Source organism: Diabrotica undecimpunctata, chromosome 3, assembly GCF_040954645.1.
Source record: "Diabrotica undecimpunctata isolate CICGRU chromosome 3, icDiaUnde3, whole genome shotgun sequence".
Taxonomy (NCBI): domain Eukaryota; kingdom Metazoa; phylum Arthropoda; class Insecta; order Coleoptera; family Chrysomelidae; genus Diabrotica; species Diabrotica undecimpunctata.
The window spans coordinates 109,142,786-109,159,963 of record NC_092805.1 but is presented as its reverse complement, the minus strand read 5'-3'; the positions used below and the strand labels follow the sequence as shown (position 1 = coordinate 109,159,963).

The following is a 17,178-nucleotide window of genomic DNA, read 5'->3' as shown; positions in this document are numbered from 1 at the left end:
GCCACGGGTGTGGACGTAATGGTATAAAAACTTTGACAGGTAATTTTAATATATTATATGCATTTTTTTCTTTGGTTTTTATTATAAATCTCTTCGTTCTAAATAATTTTAGGAATAACTAGAAGCTCGAATAAAAATATTTATACTATCGTCAATGATTCAGATAAAACATTACCAAGGATACCCAGGTACCTGGGTATAGACACAAAGGTTAAAGGGTGTTAAAGTTAGAATTTCTGAATGTTGTTTCCGTCTTAAAAATTTTTTATGGGTATTTGATGGTCAGGGTGTTGGCATCAATTCTGTAAATGAAGATACATTTGTCTGGATTGCTGTCTGTAAATCAATATATGGACTTTATCAGATCATTCATTTCTTTCTTGCATTGCTGAATTTACTTCCAGAATCTCCAAATCTTATACCAATTACCTCCAGATTAACAGGACATATACCAGTCACCTCGAATCCTTTAACTACCTTATCTACTGTAACGATACGAGTATAAGTATTATTAAACAATGATACTAAGTCATATCGTGTAATTTGCTGACACTGCCTTGATTTTATAAAGATGTCCATTTTTCTACTTAATGCTATTGTTAATGGGACAAAAGCTGTTACGTATAGTGGCTGCATCTTGTGGGACCTATGTGGTGGTAATGAAGGCATGTGTATTCCATTGTTTCTGTAGAATGAATAACTATTAAGGAAAGTATGGCTACTATGATTGTCCAGAATAAGAAGGACCGGCTCTTCAATCGATGCATGACTTGTAGTTTTGTAGTGCTGAAGACATTTCAGAAATAAATCTTCAGTCATCCAAGCTGACGTACTGCATCGATACATAGATCCAGGATGGTCTCCTCGTTCTAATAATGGCGTCGTACTCTGTCTGGGTATATAAACATTGGTGGAATAAAAACTCCAGAGGCACTAATTGCACGGCACACAATGTGTTTTTACCTCGCTTTCAACTACTTACAACACCGACTTGTTTTGTCCTTTTTGTGCTAGAATATTGCAAGAATTTTGGACTGTAAAAATTTCTGTTTCATCTACGTTAAATATCCTCGCAGGAATAAATTTATGCCGCTCTATTAAGACTTAGATGTTGGAGAAAAATCGTTGAACTTTATACATTTTGAATGCCTTCACTCTGTTGACGCTTGTCGGTTCTGGTTTTGCTAGATTTAAACTAGGGTTTTTTCTCATAAAACCATACATCCAGTTTACACCAGCGGGTTTAGTTACCATATTAAATATAATCTTAATTCTATTTTTTCGGCGTATTCATATACCACACGCCTTAGTTCAATTTGGGATATCACACAAAATAGTTTTGACAAAAGTAAAACTGGCTTTACAATTTTCTTTTCTTCATGTTTTGTAAATGCTGCAGAACGTTCTAATCTAGTGAGAGTGCATACGCCGGTTCGTATTCTATCTCTAATTGAACTATAAGGAACACCATATCTCTTGCTAGTACTGCGAATACTTTCCCATTTTGAATAGACTGCAAAGCACTTTCCATCACCTCAACTGATCAAGAAGCAATTTGCATAGTCCTTTTTCTTTCACGGGGCATCTTAAAAGTAATAAAAATATTAAAAATCACACAGATTCAATTCAGATATTCAATTTTAAGATAACTACGCTCACTATGGGGTAATCCCGCTTATAGTGAGTTACATTACCCCACTTTATTCTTAACTAACGATCAATAGACTAGAAAATCTTAACAGTAAGTCTGTTTTTTACACTGAGTATATTTACAAAAATCTACATTAATATTTATTAATATACGTCAAAATTACATTAATAACTGTAAAAACACGGTACTTACCATTTAACACATAACATCATAATTTTACATCAATATTATCTGCTGAATTTATTCTTATTTACACCGACCTTACTACACAGCGAAATGAAACGAACTGAGCTCGGTCGCTCGGTATCGCGTACTGACTTTGACTTGAGCAAATTTATTCGCACGAACACTGTGTGCGCAAATATGCTCAGATCTGTACGTCTGTCCACATACAGTTAACCCGCACCAATGCTATCTGTTAGTAGTCAATTTCTGGACAACATCAAAGAATATTTACGCGTCAGTTTGCTAAGTTAGGATAGTATTTGTGCATGTAGCGGTTGTACCCGTACACTGTACAGATTGATTTTAGTTAAACATTGCGTTATCCCTCTTTCTTTTCTGTTTAAGTATACTATGAATTACTACGTAGGCTGCACTTGCTATTATGATCTTTTTTCTTGTTGACAGCTTGTATAAAACTAAACCGACGCACAACTTGAGCACCTCTTTGCGTAGAATAATTGCGGTAAATCAAAATCATACGTTCGTGAGGGTGATTTCCCGCAAAAATCGAAAAAATGAAATTTTTTACAGTAAATTGTTAATAATTAAAAAAGAGCGCCGAAATCACTGCAAAAAACATATATGTGTTCTTTATATAGGCCTATACTACCTAAAAAAAATTCAGATATGTAACTGGATTTGTCACAGTCTTGAATAGGGTCTTTTTTTTTGCTTATTTCCCTGTACTTCGGCCTAAGAATTAGAAATAGTATAATATCCTGGTGAATATTTTTGTAGTTTTTTAAAATAAAGTTTATTCCACTTTGAAAGATTAATTTAAAACACAACTGGAATAACAAAGGTTATCCAAGAACTACGTATATAGTAATAGTCCAATAGAATTAGACATATTGCATATTGTAATTCGTAACAGGGAATCATATTGAAAAAATAGTTGCATTTATCTAAAATAAAGTCCATAACGACATATAGTCGGCATACTGCAAAAACTGAGCAAGTCAAAAATTACTGTTTTCGAGAAATTTAAGTTTAAGTTGAAAGTTTTATATAAAATCGGATATTAGCTTTATATGACTACAATTTTGATAACATTGATGTATATTAAAAAAGTTAGTTTCTAATCACCACATGTAAACATTTGGGACTGAATACTATAAAAAAATGTACTTGGTCACCTTTAATTGTAAAAAAAATTAGAAATTTGACTTTGTCAAATTATGGTCAGTACATAAAACAAAAGTAGACTCAAATCAGTTTCTGTGTCGTCACATTCGGAAGAAGCTGGTTCCGGTATTAGAACCATTTTTTCCCGTCTATTGGAATCGAGTTATACCACTCATGAAACTCTGGCGGAATAATTTTGTTTCTACACAATTGAAGGAGGCTGTTTTTCTTTTTCTCTGGTATAGACAATAGCCCATTGTATAACATTAGAATATTCTTGACTCTATTTTTTTAAGAACACCTGTGCTACGGATTTAAGATCAGAAAGTCTGAATACCGTAATTCTTCAACTCTGTAGGCACTGCTCTTTTTGTTGCGTCTTGTAGAACGGGCTAACTTGAAGATATTCAACAAATCATTCATGGTAAAAATGGCAACATTTTTCTTGGCAGACTCAATGGCACTGTGCATTGAGTCTACCTCCATGTACGAATGTCCATTCTCCATAAAATTATGCTGCAAAATCTCAATGTGGTATGTGTTATAACATACAAAAAAAATGCGGCAATGAACTGATTACGGTTTTACGATTACTCTGCAGGTGTCAGAGTATAAACTGATCTCTGTGATATCTTTTGGCAGAGTTTTTATCCACTTGATCAATGTTATTCCAATTTCGGAGCTGCCACGTTGACCATTAATCTCTGTACATGCATAACAGTGTGCATTATTTGGAGGTGCCGCTTCATATATTGTAAAGTTGTAAGCACACAATTAAAGACAATAATACATTTGTGACACATCTGAGGATCTTCTTCTTCACTGGCTATACAACTCGGGGCTTTACAATTCTAGATAAATCGGCCATCAACATCATCCTTCCATCTTTTTCTCGGTCGGCCATCTGAGGTTCGTATTCGCAATATACTTTGTAAACCGAACGAAGCACTTAAAAATATTTTTTCTTCAGCTGCTCGAAAGTTTGTCAGATTTTTTTGCCTCGGCTGCTTCGTCCCTTCTTTGTAGATGTTGCTTATAATCTTCTTTTTTTAATTAGTAATTATTTTTAATTAGTATTTTTGTTCTTGTACTGGTTGCAAATTTCACACTGGTCTTTCTTGGGATTAAAAAATGATATATTAAAATGTTTTCCAAATATTCTACGATAAGTGACTTCACTAACATGAGCTTCATCTCGACTTTTTCACTGTTCCATATAAAGCTCAAACATTTTGCTGATTGACAAATTGGGATCCAAATACAACCTATTTCAACTTTTCAAATTCTGTCCTCTTCAGTAAATTCACGAAGTTTGGACTTTTGGCTATTTTTATTTTGTTTTTGCTATTTTACGGCATACACAAACTTCTTTTCTCCTTAGCTACTTTTCTTTTTCATTTTTCTGGTTCTGGTTTTCTTCAACGTGATCTTTTTTTGTCAGTGGCTCATCATCTGATTCTTCCTCGCTTTCCGGAGCATATTCATCGCTGCTCTCTAAACCTAATTCACTAGTATCTTTTGGTTCACTATTTTGTTCATAATTACCTTTTTGGAGATTACTTGTAGAAGGTATTTCGTTATCGGTAAGTGAAATTTTCTGATGATTGAAAATCTGCATCTGCTGCGCCTAAAATAAAATATAAAAGTAAAAAATCTAGAGGTTTCAGTTTAAATACATGTTTATTATCAAATAAACGTGTAGCCCTATATAAATAAATAAGTACTAAATTAGGTAGAGAGAAATACGGAAAAAATCTAGCCTCAATTTTTTAAGAACGACAATAATTACTTAATACTAATATTTTACTTACTTTCAGCTCTTCAGTACTTGTAGAAGGTATTTCTTTATCGGCAAATACAGTGAAGTTTTCTGATAATTGAAGCTCAGCAGCTGATGCACCTAAAATACAATGTAAAAGTCAAAAATCTAGAGATGTCAATTTATATACATGTTTATTTTCAAATTCCTGCTTAAAGGTGTATCCCTATAGATATAAACGCACACTAAAATACGTAAACAGTAATAGGGAAACAAATCTAACCTCAATTTCTTAATAATGACTAATTACTTATTTTTAATATTTTACTTACTTTCAGCAGTTACATGCTCTTCAACACCATTAACGCATAAGAACCCTAAATATTTTCTTCTGTTGGACATCCTTTTTTAAATATTTTACGGTTTTTAAATTGTAAATAGTTCCGAACCATCAACTAACACCACGCAATTAACGGACAAGTAGTGCAATCTACAGACAGCCAAAAGTGACTAAGTTGACTTGGTCAGTTTTGTATGTAACCAAAATAGTCTTATGAACATAGTCAGTATAGGCCAGTTTTGTTTGACAGTTGTATTCCATTTAAATGACTTGGTCAATTTTTCTGGTAGAACTAACAACTTTTCTGAGTGACTTGGTTAAATTAACTCAAAACTGACAAAATTTGACTTGGTCAGTTTTCGCAGTATACTGACGATATAAATTTATATTTGTTGAATGATTAATTTAATATTGTTTTGAAACCTTAATTTAACCAGCCCATTCACTTATGCTTACGATTTTACTAAAACTTTTATAAACACTCAAAAGACTATATTTATTGAATTACATTTTAGTTTTCATATATTTTTTATACATTATCAATTTTTAGACATTATACGATATTGCTCGAAGGATACATAAAGCGAATTACATTGCTGTAATCATGTCCATACTCGCATTTGCTGCATTAATACTAAACCACATATTTCTGAAGGTGAGTATATAAATATATTTGACACAACTACTAAAAATTTATATATTTTCATATACGTAAAAGTTTTTTAATATATAGCCACGGTGGAGGAAATTAACAAGAATTCCATTGCCCATAGAACTGATCCTAATTTTATTGGGAATATTTGCTATTGATTTATTTCATTTGGAAAGAAAACATGATGTTACAGTTGTCGGATACATACCAAAAGGGTAAGCAAAATTATTTTTTGTTGTTTCCACACATGTGTTCAATGTTAGATAAACGTTTTATGATCTGCTAGTCAACACTTTTAATTTATTACCGGCATTTTAAACATGCCATAAAGTTTTATTATTTACATATATACTCTCAATATTTTTTTGTTTTAGTGATGCAAAAATGATAATTTTGTTTGACATATTTCGTTTCTCTCTCTCTCTATCTCCCTCTCTCTCTATTTTCCCCATCTTTCTCTCTTTAATCCTGACCCCAAATGGAGAGTAGTAGTCGTCGTGATGCCGTGTATGGTCCATCTCCAAAGATTTCTGTCTTGCGTCATTTCTTTTAATTCATGCATAAGTCTTTTGCTGGGTATCTTCATCATGATCTTCGCCCTTCTACTTTCCTTGGATGATGATTCTTCCTATGTTGTCTGTGTCTGATCTTAAAGATGGACTTTGGTAGAGATAGGCTAGGGAAATAAGAAAAAAAAGTACACTGTTTGTGACACTAAACCGGCCAGGCAAACAGCAGTTGTTTTGAGTAGTATGGACCTCTGTAGCAAAACCTATATGTTTCATGCAGTCGATTTGTTGGACTTAATTAGTTATTAACAAGTTAAGGTCAAAAATCAGTAAATTTTTATTTTTTTGTATATTAACACAAAGTGAAGCATTTGAAACAAATTTAAGAGTAGTAATCTTATGTCATAAAAAACCTTCAAACTGTCGTTTTTTAAATGTTTCTATCCTTCTTCTATCCAGAAATTTCGGTTTTTTATAGATATTAATAACTTTTTTAAAAACTAAGATATAACTTTCATATTACACAGTATGTTGGGTCTTGTAGTATTTAAAATATATCAAAATTTCAAAGTGATTTTCTGTAATTCTTCTGTGAATTCTGTAAAAGTTGTAAATATTTGGGCCCGTTTAGGTTTCCATCGATAAAAAATGGACCGACAATATAGTCGCCTAACATCCGAGTCCAAACATTTAACTTTTGCGGATGCTGCATTCGCACTGCAACACTGAGGTGCTTATTTTTCCGAGAATAATACCTTGCAACGGATAAATTGTGTTTTTTATATAATGAAAATGAAGATTCGTCAGAAAATAAAATATTTTATAAAAAGTGTACATTTTCATTCTGTTTATCTAACATAAATTCACAAAACTCCATCCACCTAAAGTTGTCTTCCGGAAACAGTTCTTGTGTTGATTGTATCTTAAAACAATGATACCCATTCCTTTTGAGAACTCGCTGGACAGTTCGAGAATTCACGTTAACTTCCCTAGCAATTTGTACACTATACAATAGTATCGAAAAACGTTAAAATTGGCTTTTTTATAGTAATTTTTAGTTGTGTGTTTGCAATTTACATTTAAAGAAATATTTTACGGAAAAAACACAAGAAAAATTTTCGTCTTAAAATAACTCGAAAAGTAATTTCGAAGCAAAACAAAACATTTTTATTATTTGTTTTTTTTTATATGGCTTCGGTAGTTTGCCATACAGCCACTTACATAATCTTTTAATCTCATTAGGCACAGTAAAAAGTTTTTGAATTATTTGCAACCCAATAGACTAAAATAGATAAATTTAAAGTTGGGAAATCAGTACAACAATTAACAAAAAGAAGAGAAAAAATATATATACATACATATATATATATATATATATATATATATATATATATATATATATATATATATATATATATATATTTATAAACACATACAATTAGCATGGGTCACTCGCTTCACGTCCAGGGGCCCATCAGGACATTATAATATATAACATACACAGTAGAACTAGGCTACGGTAAATAGGATTAAACAGATAAAGGAGAGAACACAAAGGTAAAAAGTAAAAACAGTTTTTTTTAACTAAAGAAAAATATTACATTTGGTCAAAAAATCGATTATGCAATCGTAAATTAATCTATTTTGAGTCGCTAGGGTAGATAAAACGTTAAACGGAGATTTACGGGTAATATGAACTATATTCTTGTATAATAAGGTGGATTCCAAATTATATTTGGCACAACCAAAAATTACATGATCTAGGTCACCTTCTACTCCACATTCCACACAGTTTTTACTCTCGATCACATGAATTCTTGCAAGATAAGCAGGAAAACAAGCATGTCCAAATTTAAGCCTAGATACGGTTGTTATATAATGCCTAGGGATATTATAAGTTCTATGCCAATGTGCAACAGGGACAGTTGTGTGTAAAGAAGTGTATCTATTTGGGTTGGTAAAACAAAACTCAGACCATAGATCACTCCATTTATATTTCAAAACTGCCTTGAAGCCGTGAAGCAACCAAATCAGAAATACTGGGTAGATATTCTGTGGTATCCACTGAATAAATACTTAATTTGGCTAGTTGGTCCACATGTTCATTATGTTTAATTCCACTGTGTGCTTTAGCTCATATAAATATCACATTTTTTTTTTATTTTCTTTAAAGTGTTTAACTAATTTTTTAATTAATATTATGTAGGGATTGGAGTATGTGGTTGGAAAAAAAGGTTGGTTAATGGCTGTGAGAACTGACATGGAACCTGAAACAATAATAATGGAGGATTCCCTGTTAGAAACAAAAAGTAGGGCTTGATATTATGGTAATTGCCTCCGCACTAAATATGGAAATATTTGCTTTTAATTTGATCATTTTTTCTACCTTCTCCATGGGGATGTAAAAGGCACATCCTGTACCGTCTTCTGATTTGGAGGCATCCGTGTAGATAGTACTGTAGTAATCCCAATTGGATAAGATGCTTGTTATAATGTTGTTATTTGCTCTTCCAGTGTTAACATAATTTGGTTTAATAAATTTAACGCTATAAGAAAAGGTTTCAAAGTGATTTATATCTGTGTGTGATTTTAAATTAATAGCTTCATCAGCACAAACTGTGTTTTCTCTAAGAGCTTCACATAGGGTTGGAGAGTTTTTCTTTATCCAATATTTATTCGTTAAATCATAATTGTTTAAATTTATTAATTCGGTATAAAGGAAAGTGTTCTGGTGTTTAATTTTCAGTAAAATTTTTTCGGCCAAGAAATGTCTGAGAAATTGGAGGCTCAAGTGCTTCAACATAAAGGGGCTCAATAGGAGTTGTCTTCATGGCACCAATACAGATCCGCAAACACTGGTTTATAAATATGTTTAATTTGTTTAGTAAGTTCTTGCTTGCAGATCCATATAACCAACATCCATAATCTATGGATGTATATAATGTACGTTCTATAAAAAAGTAAGGAAGTCTGAACATCTGTTCCCCACCAAGTTTTAGTTGTCATTTTCAGATCTATTTAACATATATTCTATGTGGAATTTCCATGTGAGCTTCTGATCTAGTATAATGCCCAAATATTTAATTACCTTTTTAAAAGAAATTTCTCGCTGTTTTACTATAAATGTTTCGATATTAGGAATATTATGTCTGCTGAAAATAGTCATTGCTGATTTTGTGGCCGACAGCTGAAGGTGATTTTCTTCCAACCATATTTCTACAACGTTGTAAATATCCATTAAAAATCCAAAAGCTTCATCTCTCTTCTTTGTTTCACAGTATATGCTGAAGTCATCTGCATATTGGATGATCTTAAAAGGATATTTTTCCAACTAATTTATGTAGGTCAGCTGTGTATAAATTGAAAAGAAGAGGACTTAGGACAGCTCCTTGCGGAATTACTGTAAAAACATATCTTGGTCCTAATAAATGGTTGTTAAAATCCCTGACATAAACATGCCTTTCTGAATATAATCCGATAATAGCATATACTATTGCCTTAGGAATGTGAAAATCAATAATCATTTTTTTACTCAAAATATTTAAGCTTAAGGTGTCATATGCTTTCTCAATATCAATAAAAATTGTTGGAAGAAAGTTATTTCTAGAGAAATTCTAGCATTCAAAACACTTTGACTACTGCGTGTACCATTTCTGGAACACAGTTCATGTTTACCAGAAACTGCGTGTACCAAATTGGTCACATGAAGTGGTAATGTTTCAAGCTGTGTCTACGTTTGGTGAACACAGTTCTAATGCTTTTATATGCGCATTTAGGCTCCTACAGTTTATGGCTAAATTCTGGCGAAGCAGTTTGAGACTTATTCAACAGATGACCGTACTATGACCGATTTTTTTAAATTCTGGCGGAGCAGATTGACTCCTTTAGCAGATGGCATATTACTGACTTGCAGGCATGATTCACTGTATTAGTTTGTAGAGGTAATGGATTTTGACAAGAGCTATGAGTCATGCTGATGCAGTACACAAGTTTATCTGTTATCTACAAGGTCATAGCTCTTGTAAAAATCCATTACCTATACAACATTACTCTTGTGTGTTAACGTTTCTAAAATTAGTAAAATGGCAAACAAAAAATTAAGTGATGCTGAACTACTTGAAATAGCGGAGAATTTGAGTGAAATGGAGAATAACTTTATTAGATAAGATGATGATGATTCGATAGATGATCCAAATTATCAAGACTCGTGTTCATCTTCCTCAAATTGAGATATTACAACAGTGATGGCAAGAGTTAAAATTCGAATCTGATGAATCTCTTAACGATTCTGAACCTGATCATTTTTTAAATAATACTAATAATAATCCTAATGTCATTTGAGTTTTGTTTGCAATTTTGTAGGTAATTTGAAGACATTATTAACTTTCACGGAAAATTCCGATTCATTTTTATAAATTATTTCTTGACAATGAAATCTTATCACTTATTGCCGAGGAAACCAACAGATATGCTTAACAGAAGATACTATTAGGAATTACAAAGAAAACATTAACAAAAACAACATTATTGGGACAATGGAGAAACACAAATCAATCCGAAATTTTTGTTTTGTTAGGTCTTCTAATTTGGATGGGGTTGAATCGTAAACCCACTTTGAAACATTATTCTAACACCCTTATGCTGTACAAAAAACATGTCCAGGATAAGGTTTGAGCTCTTTTTGTCCAATTTGCACTTCTCAAACAACGAAATTGCCTCAGATGATAGGCTCAAAAAATTCCTTTCCTTGCAAAATTTGCTAATCAAGAAGTTTAAATCAGCATATTATGTTCCTGACAAGAATGTTTGTATAGATGAGACGATGATTCCTTTTCGAGGACGACTAAGCTTTCGTCAATATATACCGATGAAGCGCCACAAATAAGTTGTAAAATTATTTAAGTTGTGTGGAGTGAAAGGTTACACATCGAATTTTAAAATTTATACAGGAAAAGAGCAAACACCTAATAAAAAGCCAATTAGTGCAAAAGTGGTACTACAGCTTATGGAACCACTTTTACATTCAGGTCGCGTTCTATGCACAGATAGTTATTACACTAGCGTGAATTTAACACACGAACTTCTGAACAAAGATACATATTTAATAGGCACACGGAGAAAAAACAGGAAGCATAATCCGAAAGTAGTAAGTGAGGCTAAATTACAAAGGGGTGAAATAGTGGATGTGCCAACAAAAAGGGGTGTGGTGAGGAAGAATTTCCACAATCATGCGGTATAATAATGTAAAATCATTTATAGACGTCTCTGATCAAAAAGCATCATATTCATCAGCAGTGCGTAGGGGTATTAAATGGTACAGGAAAGTCATATAGGCGTTTATTTCTGTCAGAAACTGCGTGTACCGTTTTTCGTCACGGCCGTTACACATGATTTTTTTTTAAATATCCAAGTGTTTGTGTTTACATGTTTTTAGTATTAAATATTGTGAATGTCACCAAACTACATATAGTTTCAGTTTCTGACAATAAACTTTAAATTTAAAGCCAGTAGCCAAAGTGTTAATAATCTATTTATTTAAATAATACATACTCATTATGTACGAAAAAGTACATACAAATTATAAAAAGAAGCGTCGGAATCCATTAACAAGAAACTCACTCTCGTGAGTTTCAAAGCTGGCCGATTTTTAGGAACACATTTTGAAGCTTTGTGGACGATTCCATTAAAAGGCAATTTTTTTCGAATTCGAAAAACTGAAATTTCTGATTTATTTCGTATCTTTCTAAACAACAAATAAGGATAAAAACATTTAAAAAAAGCTATTTTGAAGGTTTTCATATGAAGTTTATTAATTTTAAATTTGTTTTAAATAATTCACTTTTGCTGATAGACGAAAAAAGTGAAAATTTACCGTTTTTTGACCTTAATTTGTTAATAACTAATTAAATCCAAAAAATCGAAACTAGGTAACATATAGGTTTTTGTTACATAGGTCCATACTATCCAAAACAACTGTCGTTTGCCTGGCCGGTTCAGTGTCACGAAAAAACCTTATTTCTCTGGTATAAGTCGTTTACTGATCTGTAGTTCTTTTAGAACATTATTTTTAAGAGAACATTCTAATTGTCTCAGGGTTCAAGATTTGCATGCATATGTCAGTATTAAGAATATTAAGCAGTTAATCTACCATGCATTTTTTGAGTTCGTGAAATATGAGAGTCCTTCCATACTTTTGGCCATCTTTCCTACGGCGATCTTTACTAGATTACATCTAATTTTTATCTCCTCGTATGGTGACTCTGTATTTGTAATTAGTTATCCCAGATACAAGTAGGAGTAAACACCATCAAACTGGTCAATAATGGCTATAATATAGATAGAAACGCACTTATTAGTAACTAGAATTGGTAAACAAAACGTTTAGTTAATTCAAGACAATTGCATTTAATAATACAAAAATGCTAGTTAGATTTAATTTTTTTTTAATATAGAATAAAGCGAGTAAAATTATAACGTTAACATTTTACTATAGAGTAAAAATTTAAGGTTACACCGGCAGGTCTTCTCCTGGAATGCTTCTTCTTCTTCTAAAGGTAGGTATCTATCTTCTAGTGATGTTGGCGACCACGTTGATCCATCTTATTCTATTTACAGCAGCTCAAAATAAATCAGTTGATAGTAGACCAGTCCATTTCCTAAGATTGGCCAGTCAGGATATACGTCTACGTTCAGCGCCTCTCTTGTCTTCAATTTTGTCTTGTAGAATTAACTGTAGAGGTCGGTATTTACTATTACGTATAATGTGGTCGAAGTAATCCACAAATAGCCTTTTGTTCTTTATGGTGTTAATAATTTCTTTCTTCTTTCTTAGTCTCTGGAGAATAGTTGTATTATTTGTGTAGTGTATATATGAGACCCTTAACGTATGCCAGTAGCACCACATTTCAAATACCTCTAATCGTTTTATGGCATCTTCTGTAACTCTTCAGCTTTCTACTTCGTAGAGGAGGACACTTAAGAATTCAATGAAACTGTCATGCTTACCCCTGTAATAAAGAAGAGTGAGAAAAGACATTTATCCTTTCAGATTAAGTCGAGTGAAATTTTTGAATTCTACAAATCACTTAATCTTAATTATAGTGTTACGATTTTATCTTGATTTATTTTTTCCAGTTTTCCAAAACCATCAGTTCCACCATTCTCTATTATGCCAAAAATAATTGTTGACTGCATATTTATAGCACTGGTGTCTTATATTAGCAATATGTCGATGGCTCTAATATTTTCTAGACAGTTTTTGTATGAAATTGATGCTAATCAGGAGTTATTGGCATTAGTAAGTATAGAATAAAAGCTAAATTAGTTAACAAATAAGTTTGGTATATTGTAAATAATGATCATATTATTGTTTTTTTAGTTCCAAATATTTGCTTCGTGTTTCATGTTTTGTTCACTTTTAAGCATTTCAATGTTAGATGTATAGATCATGTATAGATGTATAGATTTTGCTAATGATTCAAAGGGCTTGTGACGAAAATATACTTTTATCATCTAGACTACGCCTATGTATGTAACAAAACATATTTTATGCTGTCACTGCCAGGATAAAAGACCGATCAGAAACCAGAAACTCAGAAACCCATTCGAGGCATTCTTTGTGTGTTGAACGAAGAATACTGGTGAATTGAACGAAATCCATAATTCCCCGTCCTATCGGCGACTATATGAGCTGAATGTAGCCACCGAACTTCCTTTACTGTCTTATGTGTTGAATCAGTCATTTCCTCCGATAGACATATATCCCGATGAGACATGAATGTGACTTCTGATTAATTCTCCTAATTGTCTACTTATTATTCACGTGTCAAATATCGTCACACTATCCTTCTTAAGCTATGGTTTGTTAGAACAGTGAGCGACGCATAACTCATAGTCAGTCGAACGCCGCGTACGTTCCTCAAAATCAAAGGAATGGTTCTCTACGATAACGGTTTGTTAGGTTCTGCTTAGTTGCGCGGACCGCAGAGCGATAGCAGTGTACGTCGACGGTGTGCGCTGGAATCAATTGCGATTTGATTTGGACTGATTTGGATACAAACGTTCAGCTGAGCTCACAGCGTACATATCTATATCGAAATTATAATTTTTATATAGTTATTATTATTGTAATAATTAAGTGATGTTTTCTGTTGTAGGGTTTTTTTAGTAATATCATCCCTTATAAATTGTAAGACAGTTTGAAACAAATCTCTGGAAAGTCTAAAATATTCTAGAAATTTTTCCTGATTTTGGAACGATCTTCTTTCGACTGTTAATTTAAAAGCACCTTCTATATTACGACATTAACCCTACGTTAGGCGCGTGGTCTACGACTGTAGACCACATCCGTTTGAACGACGATTCATATTCAGCCACCAAGTATACAAGTCCAAGAGCGGATTATCTGAGTACGGTGGCTGAGGACCCCAATGTAGTACCACATAGCTTTTGGACGATATTATTTCTCGTTTTGAGTTTTTTTTTGCCGTTCTTTGTAGGTGTTCTTTAAAACTTAATGTTCTGGCCAGAGTCACTCCAAGATATTTTGGTGTTGAGTTATGAGTGAGAAGTCTGTTTTCAAAGTTAACGGAGAGTTTTTTGTTGGGTTGTGCATTATTCCAATGGAAACAGCACACTTCAATTTTTGTTGCATTAGGTCGTAGCCTTCATATAGTTAAAATATTTCCAATTATTGAAACACGCTTTATAGATTTTATTTCTTATTTTTCAACAACGTTATTCTTTTAGTAATCAATCGATCATTTTTTTTTTTGTAAATTATCAGTGTAAGTATCACATATGTAAGTTAAGGCTATTTTTGTACCTATGTGTGCCACTTCTTTAGTTACCGTCAGTTTTTGTTAGTAAAACATTTATTTCGTTCATATTGTAATTATAATTATGTTTATTTTGCTATAATTTTGTTGTCAAGTTATCATTATTATAGGTAATGGACTTTGACAAGAACTATGACCTTGTAAATTACAGGTAAACTTGTGTACTGCATCGGCATGACTCATAGCTCTTGTCAAAATCAATTACCTCTATCACTTTTTTCCTATGCTCGTTGCCACAGTGGTTCATCACTGTTATATGTTTTACAATATTGCTTTTTGTCGGCTAAATGTAACTTTAATTGACATTAAATTTAGTGCTTCCCTTATCATAAGCTCATTAGCCCAGTCTCATTAAAAAAACAAGGTTGAAACATTTTTCGCGGATATCTGAAGCTTTTAAGACATAGGTGGGGGTTACTAGATGACGAATATATGAAAAAGTACTCGTATTTTAACCTGGCGTGTTTTTTAAATAATAATTTATGGTCACAATTTGATTTTTTGTCTATAAGTTTTTTCCCTTATATTTTATATAAACAATATTTATATCATTTTTTTAAATCAAGAATATCTTAATTTTCCGTTTTTTTTTTAATTAAAATTGATAAATAATGTACGTAGATATTTGCAAAAAAGCAGTTTTTTAAACTAATTTATAAATTTTAATTTTTTTATTAACAAAATAAAATGTTATTAATACATTTGAACATCGAGGAATTACCGTTTGTTAAATTTGTGCGAAATTTCCCCCCGATCGGTCAAATAGTTTAAAAGTTATTTAATTTGTTTATCCCTGAGGCTAAATATTTAAACGCTTGAACTTGCTCTACTAATGATGCTAGACACATTTAGCAAGTTTCATAGGATGCTTTAAGACTTAAACTAATTTAGAAGTTAAATGCATATTGCGTTTTCATCGAAATTATTTACAAAATAAACGTTTGAAAAAGGGGTATGTTTTTTACTTAAATACAATAAACAATTGTAATAACTTCTATATTTTTGAAGCTACAGACTTGTACGTACAACCATTGGATAGCTGAATGTTCCTTTTGGTCATAAAAAAACTTTTTATGACCAATAGGAACGAAGTTAGGGACTATTTTTTAAAAAATCATATCTCATTGTTTATAAACATTAAGAAGTAAAATTTGCACAAATTTTGAATAAGAATCTAAACTTTATATTGAAACTTATAGCTATAAAATTCATCCAATTTTTCGAAACTTACAGCTCTTTAACACGAAGGTACTTTCGAAAGATCGACATAGGAAATTGGAGGGGATAACTGTTTTAGCTCCGTTTTTTTTTCGACATCGAAACTTCAAATTGAAACACGTAGGAAAAATTTACATGATCTCGGCTTCCATTGCAGCAAGTCTCTTTTTTTTTAATTTGGCTAGATAGTCTGTCGCAGTAACATAATTTTCACCCCTCTCCCCCCAGGAAAATCCCCTGAAATTTAATTTATAAAATATATAAGTATTATGAAAATTATGTCATCATTATTAGTACTGCGGCAGACTATTCCAGCCAAATTAAACAAAAAGTTAGTTTTTACGGTGAATTTCAAATGGACTCAATTTTTCCGAGGTTTCCCATATTTGCCGGGCCAGTGAAAATTATGTAGTTATTCATATTTCGACGCGCTACCCCAAATTAAAAAAAAAAAGAGGCTTCTAGCTGCAATGGAAGCAGAGGTAATATAAATTTTGAAGTTATACTTCTATACACGCGTTCGACGTTGGAAATTTTTACGGAAGTAAATCGGCAAAATCATTACATATGTAAGATATAGATAAAAGAGAGACAGAAGATATATTGTCTCCCTCTTTCCCCATAGAGAATAAAAATGTTCCTTTTGTAAATATATTTAATATTTATTAATATTATTATTATTTTATATTAATTCGGTAGATATATACATTTGACCAAAGTCTTTTACAAATAAATATTCTTTCTTGAACTTCTATGATGCGTAATAACCTTTCCATTTTTGGAATACAATAAATAAATAAAAACAAACACAAAATACAACCAAAAAACTGACATTTTAATAATGTTCTTGTCAAATAATGAC

At 32.0% G+C, this 17,178-nt stretch overlaps 1 protein-coding gene across 3 annotated transcripts in view; it reads left to right on the top strand.

Moving 5' to 3' along the window:
- Positions 1–17,178, top strand: part of LOC140437212 (prestin-like) — a 107,184-nt gene that overhangs the window by 28,396 nt on the left and 61,610 nt on the right. For all 3 annotated transcript variants that reach the window (XM_072526588.1, XM_072526587.1, XM_072526589.1), the window contains 3 exons: positions 5,651–5,755; positions 5,834–5,967; positions 13,396–13,558. In XM_072526588.1, the coding sequence (XP_072382689.1) occupies positions 5,651–5,755; positions 5,834–5,967; positions 13,396–13,558 (402 nt within the window). The remainder of the gene's footprint in view (positions 1–5,650; positions 5,756–5,833; positions 5,968–13,395; positions 13,559–17,178) is intronic.